The sequence below is a fragment of the Aplysia californica genome, unplaced genomic scaffold, assembly GCF_000002075.1.
Source record: "Aplysia californica isolate F4 #8 unplaced genomic scaffold, AplCal3.0 scaffold00530, whole genome shotgun sequence".
Taxonomy (NCBI): Eukaryota; Metazoa; Mollusca; class Gastropoda; order Aplysiida; family Aplysiidae; genus Aplysia; species Aplysia californica.
The window spans coordinates 373,866-383,273 of NW_004797800.1; the positions used below are offsets into that span (position 1 = coordinate 373,866).

A 9,408-nucleotide genomic window follows, 5' to 3' on the forward strand; every position below is an offset into this window, starting at 1 on the left:
CTCCTTCTTACTGCTGTCTTTCAGTCACACCCCTGATCTTCTGGTAAGAAAGGTCTACTCCTAGCCTTCTCGGACAAGGGGGAAAAATCTCGGAGGGTCCTTGTGCAAGTTGCGCTTGTTAAAGATCCCTTGGTGGGTCTAAAATCGATAAGAGGAGGCTTCGGCCGCCACCCTGGCAAAATTTAAAATTTCCTACCAACTGAAAAATGTTTAATGTGTCCCATGCGCTCATATGACCTTGTGCAGTAGCGAGCGCCGTGAAACACTTACCAAAACAAAAAGGGGACACTTAACGGGTAACCCCCCCTTATTGGACACTGGTGAGAGAAAAAAAATTTGGAAACGGGGGTGAAAGGAATAAGGATTCCACACTTTGGATTCATGTCTTCATCAAATCCAAAACCGGTTGTGCCTCAGACCCACTTAGGATTTGATCAGATGAGAAGGGGTGCATACATGTAGAGTCTCTCAAAATCTTGTCAGTGGGATGAGCTTGCATCTCAGAGAAAGATCAATGACAAGTCTAGACGAATCGCTTTTGCTTATGCCAGAGCACCTGGTTCAATGCCTGGTTTGTGCAGACATTGACAAGGTCAGTGGATAGTTTTGGATATTTTCTTATGTTTTTCTCACTCTTGATCTCGGGGAAGGTAGAATAAAGTGCCTTGTCCTCTCAGATAAGGATGATTAACTCAGAGGTGCTGTATGAAGCTTGACGACCAAAAATGAAGAAAAGCACGCCATGGCAGTCTACTGGCACAATGTTCTGAATGAATCCTTGCCCAGAAATAAAGAAATACTGATAAGATTTCTTATTAAATCAAGAGTAATGGTTATTTTAAAAACATAGAGAAGCCTCAGGGTGAGGAGGCAATGTGGAACACAGGGACCTCTAAGGTGTGTTCTCACATTCACCCTTTGAGCAAAACAACTGCTAAATTATACTACTAGGAAAGTCCCATAACAGAGTGACGGCTCTTCATCAACTCTTGTATTTCCCTGAACAGTATTATCAACAAAGACACAGTAGAAAGAACTACAATGAACCAAGGCAGACAAAATATTGACATCAAAAGTCCAATAAATATAATCTCGCTATTTTATTCTTTATGCGCATACCATTATCATAACATTTACAAGAACTTTCACCTCCTTTCTTCTGTCACATACTTTACATTCTCATTGCACATTTTGTGAGGATTTCTTGATGATTCTAGTAAATGGGCAATATCCAATAGGTAGTAAAGACTGATTAGAATTTTTATTACTACCCATTGATTAAGTCCCCTTATTAGAATCCCTAAAAGATTCTCCTGCACACATACCCAGAAGAACACATTTCACATATTATGAAAGCCCATAATACTGGTACGCTGGAAATAAAATGAACATATTTTCAAACATCAGAATTGAAATAAAAGACTATATATGTCAAGCATACAAAGACTGGGACAAATATTCACATTTTTAACTCTTTGAATCCAGATATATCTATTATATAACTGTCAAGCTTCACACCTTATATTATGAAAAACATCCTTAGGGTACAATCACGTTTTCAAACTAGCTGACAAACAAATAATTCTTTTCAGTAAACAGGAAATAGTTTCAAGATGAATAAAATAGACCAGTCTTCACAATGTAGAGGGAATTCTTTTAATTTTAGTGTTCAAAAAGCACCAAGAACATGTAGCTGTCCATCTACTACCCTCTACTTAGCACGACTGTACTTACAAAGATTTATCATCAAAGTAATAAAAGCTTTACAAGATGAAAATACATGTGAAAAGAAATGGCACACTTTCCAGCCAAAACACAAGTGATGCGGTTAATACAAGACTTATATGAAGGAATTCGGAAGAATGGAAGACGATTTGATCCAGGAAGCTAAGACTGGAAATTGTAAGGCTCCTTTACAAAGTTTACTTCACTTTTTAAAAAGACCTTTCGCCCTTAACACTGAAGACGTGAAAAGAGGTCTTGATTCTTTTTCTCCTTCAACATGTAGGCCTACATAAAAGCAAATAGGACAAATACCAGGACAATTAGTACCGTAATAAAGGCTGATCAGACCAGACCACAACACTTCCAACTGAGGTCCAGCGTGAAATGTACTTGTGAATCAAACATGTTCCATGGATGGAAAAAAAGGACCCCAATCGTTTACACTTTCCATGACTTCAAACAAATTGCGAGTTATAATTACTTGGAGAAGACTAAATTTTGTAGAAAAGTAAAAGAAGGAAAATATATCTATAATAATAAAGCATCGACTATTTTGTTCTGCAAAACAAGAAAATAGAGTCTGGCCACATTCATGTACAAAAGAATGAATTAAGATTTTAAAACTTGCATTACTGGAAAAATGAAAAACCCAGACATTTCATAAAAGGCTTGTTTGAATCAAAAGTATTCTTTACAGAACTGTGCTCAAAGTCTAGGCATTCCTTTGAATACACAAAAAAGCATTTAATGAGATCAAAGGGTATTTCCTAGTACCCTTCCGGGCCAAGCCAGTCTCAGGAGTGCTCATAAAAAGTCCTTAGAGAAAAAAGTTATATCATATACAGTCAAACCTGCCCTGACGGCCACCTCTATAAGACGGCCACCTGTACAAACGGCCACTTTCCATTTCCCCCCTTGCGTTTTTTCTATATAATTTGACTGTGTAAAACGGGCACCTGTCCAACGCGACCGCGGCCACAAAAAATTAACACACAACCCCTATAATACTAAGCAATAATACCTGTCTAAGACGGTCACCTTAGTGAATCCATTACGTTTTGTCATAAATTGTGCATTGGCCCCTGGCGTTGTGGGCGAGCCGTCATAATTCAATCACCTGTCCTTGTTGTTAGGTAGTCCCTCCAACCGATCATGTTGCGTAGGCCCCTCCCACTGTTGACCAATAGCTACCAATTTTCAGCTGCAGGTGAGTTAGCGTGTGATCCCTCATAACCCATGAGCCCCGCCCGGAACTCATACACAAATCGTAAGTGAGATGAGTGGTTACTGTTTACCCAGTCTGTAACAAAGTAACAAAGGACGTCAACATGAACTTGTTACAGAAGCGTCCCTTGTTCTCCGAGTGGTGGCGACCCATGTGTTTGTTTTAACATGGCACTCGGTCTTCCTTGTCTGATACATTTCGTTTTGTTGTCACCATTGTGCAAAATCAGCGACAAAATAAAAATTACAAACGAAATACAAACCAACAGCAACAACACCAACAAAGACAACAACAATGCGGCTTTTTTCGATTGGGGCCTCAGATGGGAATGGTTTGTTTTCTTTATCTTGATCAGTCCTGCCTAAGACGGCCACCTGTCTTATGCGGCCACTTTTCTCCTTGACAATGGGTGGCCGTCTTACACAGGTTTGACTGTAGTTGTTCTATCATGTGTGACCATATTTCAACAACCACATATCAATATAAAGAGATCATGATGATGGCGACTGTGAAAATAGGTACGAGCAGAAGACTATACAACAGCAGCCACCTACTGCCCATAACTCGAAGAATGTATAAGAAGCTGTTCTCTCTCACAATTATATCACTCATCAGCAAACATTAGCCTATTACTATTATTACACTCGAGGAAAGAGACACTGGTCAGTGGTACAGTAGTCTCCACTTAAACGCACGCCATACAAAAGCACGCTCCGCTCAAACGCACGCTTTCGTCATCTGACGGGTTTTTAAAGATATAATTTAGACGTACAAACGCACGGTCACCCCCTCTAAATGCACGTTCCGATCCGCAAAACACGCTGACAAGTTAAGCTTGACAAGGGGAAATTTTCACTACAACCTGCGCAGCCTGCATAAGACAAGCCTAGAATTTACTAGAAAACCTGATATTTGGTGAGAGTGCCCCTCACGCCGTACATAGAGAGTGATGGACTGCGTTTACACACCCTACTTTCCACTGACGCATAAGTCTCGGTCTAGGGTTGGTCGGTTAAATGTTGGGAGGGGACTAAAATGTTTTTTGATTGGTCACGGAAATGTATCTTTGAGAGAAGGTTTCTGACTGGTGTTTGAGTGACTGCGTGTAATGTTTACTAATGTTTAGTTAAATCTAGACCTGATGCACGACGCGCGAAAGCCGTAAAACACTAGATAGGCCTCTATAGGATTTTGAAGATTACCAAAGTAAGCCCAATCAGCTTCACTCAAAGAACTTATAACGTACTTGTTCAACAAATCACAAGAGAAAATGTTTCTCGAGGATGATTCTGCATCAATTTACGGTCGGGGGGGCAGTCGCTTGGAAAGCCAAGTGGCCGGTCCGTCGTCTCTATGACTATGACCTCTTAGGCTATCTGTTCCCGACGTTTACATTGACTTTTTCTCCCGCCCCCCCCCACCCCGCCATTCAACGCCTTTGTATTCTTAACCCCTCTCGGGGAATCCTTCACAAGACAAAACAGTCACATGTCGTCACAATATCTGCCAAAATGACTCCCTCCAAGGGAGGTCACTAGAGTAATAACGAATTGAGATGACTGCGTCCCTTCCTCCCTTTGCAAAGGTTCATGTAAACGCACGCTCCGTATAAACACACGCTAAGGAGCTCTCCCGAGCACCGTGCGTTTAGGCAGAGACTACTGTACCATTTATCAAAGAAAGAACATACACTACGCTTTTTAGAATGCAGAGAAAGGTAAATATAATGGGGAAAAATGCAGATGGTATAAAGAAAAGAAAAAAAAACAACACTCAGTCCCCACATTTGCAAGAAAGATAGATGTCTTGTAACAGTTTGACACACTTTTGACAAGCAGCAAATATTTAACATTTTATGGTTGCTTGAAACCATTTTAAAGGAAGATTCTATATGTAAGGAAAAAAATAAAACTTCAAGCAACATCGATTGACTATTCTTCTGATGGCAAAAAATTATTTTTTCCTGTTAAAAAAAACAAGCATCAAACTTTATGAGGAGTAGATGCAAAGGATAAAGGAACAAGGAAAAAGGTAAAAAAATGAATGCACGTTTTTGATGTAGATGAATATTTTTTTTAAAGATGTTTCATAACATTTCAAATGATCAAAGCACATCCCTACCTCCCTCCAAGTTTCAAGCACACTGTCATACTTCAGTCGGACCACTGGGTACAATTCAAGTATAAGCATAATCATCTCCAATGCGCACAACATACAGAGTAAAACAAAATGAAATAATATTTCATAAAATTTTTTGCAAATACAAGTCTTTAACATGTAACAAAACATGATGATAATTTTCAGGCAGTAACTATTCTACTTGTTGAGCTTATTCCCATCACACTGGCCACTTTTAGAGAATGAGAGAAGACCAAGAAGCACTAATGTGTGAAATGAAAAGAAATTACATAAAATACAAAGAACAAATTCAGATAAGATAGACAATGAGAAACACACACAATTATAAAGGCCATAAGATAAGCTCTCAGAAAAAAACAAAACTGCTTAAAACATTACTCCCTAAAAGTCTCGACTGGAAGTCTATTCCCAAATCCTAAGCAAGCAGAAGTAACTCACTTCCCATGAATACAAGTATTTAGAAAAAACGACACATGTTGAAAATACTTTAAAATTCTGAAAAAAATAAAAAAATGAGAAAGAAATTAATGCTGTATTATAAAAAAAATATAACTTAATATCCACAGATTTTTGGAAATGGTTCTAACTTTACTTCACTTGGAGTGTACAACCTGTCACTCTCATGGTCCAACCCTAGATCTAGATTCTACATCCGATTATTAATCTGGATCGCCCCCAACTCCTGCTACAATGTTTTCATCAGTATTTGTTTCATCATGCGCTTGTTCATGCTCAAATCCATCGTTATTTGCTTTTTCAAGCTCAATTATGTCGCTTTTCAACAAGTCAAGACACCCTCAAAGTCATAGTCAAAGTGTCAGAAAAGCGATCGCCCGTTGAACAGCTCTAAATACTAGAAATACTGGTCAGAAAATTTTCAATTCCATTTATATTATATATCAAACTCAAACAGAAGGAGAAACATTTTACAATAACTATATAAAACTAAATCTCAACCCAGTCTAGTCAAGGCAAGACTTCGTTTCTACAGACGCTAGGTCAGAACGGATGATTCCGGCCGGTTAGAGTTAAGAGTTAGAGTGGAATGTGTAGGGAAATTCTCGTGTAATCCTGGGTGAGTAAGGGTGTAATATGTTGAGAAAGGCTCACCGAAATCTGCCAAATACAAACAAAACCTAAGAAAAAGACATAGCTACCTGTAAAAACAGGCTCAAGCTGCTGAACAATGAGCTGAATGATCACAGCAAACTTGTAATTGTAAGCATAGTACACTCTATTTACAAAGTATGAACACTTTCAATTGAAGACACGATGAAGGGACAAAAAAAGCAAAACAATATGAATCCAAATTTCACCAGGAGGAAGAGGTAGACCCTTACGTTCTCAGCAACTAATGTCTCTTTTCTGCTAGCAGCAGGTCATATCAATCAAAATCAAAAGAACACATTTATAAAGGAATGACAAAGACTTGAGTGCATAGCATTAATAACAACATGGCTGCCTCCCATAAAGTTTGTTTCAATGTTGGAAACACATCCACATTGTAAAGAAATGACTGAGTGAAAATAAACACATGAGGTATTGCTCAAATGTAAACCAGGAGTAAGGGCTGCTGTCTGCGGCGTTGTGTACTTGTCATCTATTTCCGGAGGGCCTGAAGAAAAAAAACATGAAACAGAGTAAGCAATCAAGTCTGTTAACAAAAGTCATTTTTCATAATGCTGGAACAATGGGCAGTTCGTTCTAGGATAATGGAGAGAACATAATTAAGCTAACATGAATGAGTACCGATATCAAACATGCTGTATAGATATTTTAATACAACGAAAAAACTAACTGTAGGGTAAAGTAAAAGAAACTTTTTTACGTAATGGAGAAGAGTGTAATCCCTCGCTCACTATGAAGCAAGTCATTCTGCATGCTATGAGCCCTAATTCTAGATATTCAAGGTTTTGATTATTTAAATGTCATTTAAACTGACACCAAGAAACAACTTGTCCAATCTATCACCAACACAGTGTTGATGGGGAGAGGAAAACTTGTCAGCAATGACAAGTGTACACCAATAATCACGAGCTTTTGAATGATGCCTGTCAAACAAAAAATTGTCACCATCTCTAAAGATCTCTGAAGAACTACAGTCGAATTGTCCAAGATGAGCACCTATTGTTGAGGAGAAAAAGGAACCTCATAGACAGGTGTATGTTTGAGCAGCTTCTATTTTTCTTGAAAATGCAACTTCTTCAGGGGTAACAAATAAAGCAATTCAAATATATTCCATTACCAGTGGCACTAGAGACAAAACACAAAACTTGTTACTCAAATACACCTTTACAGGGGAGGGGGTGGGGGGAGAGAGTTTTTAACAAACCTCCAACTTCAAATCAGTAATATTGCAAATCTAGAGACACTATATATGCCAAAATAACAAAAAGTCCTTGTACGTATTCTCCAGTTTGATTACACTTGGTAGCACCAGAATTGTCTGACCAATATACTAAAGAGTAGTATTTCCTGTCTTTCTCACACTTCCGAGTAAAATCTTTTGTCATATATCGTACAACACCCACCTGTGCCACTTTATGGCCATACTCAATCAAAGTGGGCATAAAAGCGTTGACGCTCTCATCAATGAGACCCTGTATGTACTGCACAGCCTGCTCATCATTCAGGTGAAGCATAAACTTCTCTTGAACCTGTTCGAGATAAGACATAAATAAGTTTTCAAATTAAATAAAACAAACTTCTTCTCTTGTGCTTGTGAGTGTGTGCATGAGAGTGGTATGGTGGAAATACAAGACAAGAGTCCACCTGACAGTGAAATAAGAATCTACACAGTTTAAAGCCGATGACATTGAAGGAGGAAGAACAATTCTGCAAAATTTTTCAGTGGTCAGCTTTCAAGTACTCTAACTTAATGTTTGCTCATCCTACACTGGAAGGCTGACTAAATTTTTATTTTAGACGTTATCAGAAATTAACAAATCAAAATAGGAACAAAAACTATATATGTATATATATATACGTAATTCAACAGAGCAAAGAAGACAGATATTTTCACAGAGAATAACAGCTATACTAGTCGAGAAAAACCAATGTTTACCTTTTTCACAGTTTTATCTGGTTCCAGAGCAATGTCAGGAATGCTTGTGTCCACCATTAGAGAAAACAAATTCAGGAAAAGATTGGCTGATCTGCAGAGAACAATGCAACAAAAGAATGAACATACATTGTTTATACATTAGCGGTTACAACATGCAACATTGCAACATAAAATCATTTTCTCAAGTGGACAATAAATTATCTTTTCCACATATTTCTACATTGATATAAAAACAGACAAATATACAAATCAAGAGCTTATATTTACTCTGTGCTCAGCAGTGTTTTGTACCATTTTGTTTTGTTTTAGTAAGTGTTTTACGGCACTTGCAACACAATAAGATCACAACAGTGCTGAAGATTAGAGGTGTTACAAGAGAGTAACAAACACAAAAAGAAGGAGGGAAGATAAAGACAATAAATGTTTGATAGGAAAGAAGAAGCAAACCACACCAGAGCACCCGCCAACCACCCAGATATTGTATCATCAGGTTACTTCCACAACGACACATGTCAATGCACAAGAAAATAAACAACTGAACTTACACTATATATTCTCTTTCAAATCTTTATTGTAAAAGTTTTAATATACTCAAAATAATTATAACTCACCAGAACAATAATTTTGAAATGAGAGACAGTACTTATGAACATACAGCTCTACAAATTAATTTCATTATCAAGTCACTGACAAAAATGCACCCATTTATTCTATACTAATTGCTTTTAATCATTTTTCTAATAAACTCTGACCTTCGCAAAGCCAAAAATGCGGTGTATGTGAACACTTTGAAGCGTTGGAAGTGCTCAGAGTCATTGCCACCCATAGCTTCCACCATTTGCTTGTTCAGTTTCATTGGAGGAGCCATGATTTTTGGGTCTCGGCCAAGAATGAATCCAAAGTCAATGTGGAACATTTTTCCTGAAACAGACGGGGGGGGGGAGAAAGAACATTAGATTGGTGAAAGTGACACAAGATGAATAAATTCTGAAAAGCAATTTCTTTGGCATATATATTTATATATTAACATTCAATTCAATATATACTGAGGTGCAAAAGAAACGCGAATTTTTATTACAACACAATGATTGACAAAATACAACACATAGGTTTCAAGTTATTTGTTCTGTTTATTAGCTGAAACTTTGCACACTTCTTGAGTGACATAGCTGACATGAACTGAGGGTCCAGCACATTCATCTGAGCTCACGTTGACCTTGACCTTGGTGAGCAAACTTAAGTAACGCGTTAGGCC

The 9,408-nt window shown here is 37.9% G+C and overlaps 1 protein-coding gene across 1 annotated transcript in view; it reads right to left on the reverse strand.

Moving 5' to 3' along the window:
* Positions 1–4,735: 4,735 nt before the first annotated feature.
* LOC101855971 (phosphatidylinositol 3-kinase catalytic subunit type 3) overlaps positions 4,736–9,408 on the reverse strand; it is a 32,939-nt gene continuing 28,266 nt past the window's right edge. Inside the window, exons 20-23 of the mRNA XM_005106386.3 lie at positions 8,906–9,074; positions 8,154–8,244; positions 7,621–7,746; positions 4,736–6,704 (exon numbers count right to left, since the gene is read on the reverse strand). Coding sequence (XP_005106443.1) covers positions 6,690–6,704; positions 7,621–7,746; positions 8,154–8,244; positions 8,906–9,074 — 401 coding nt within the window. The 3' untranslated portion in view covers positions 4,736–6,689. The remainder of the gene's footprint in view (positions 6,705–7,620; positions 7,747–8,153; positions 8,245–8,905; positions 9,075–9,408) is intronic.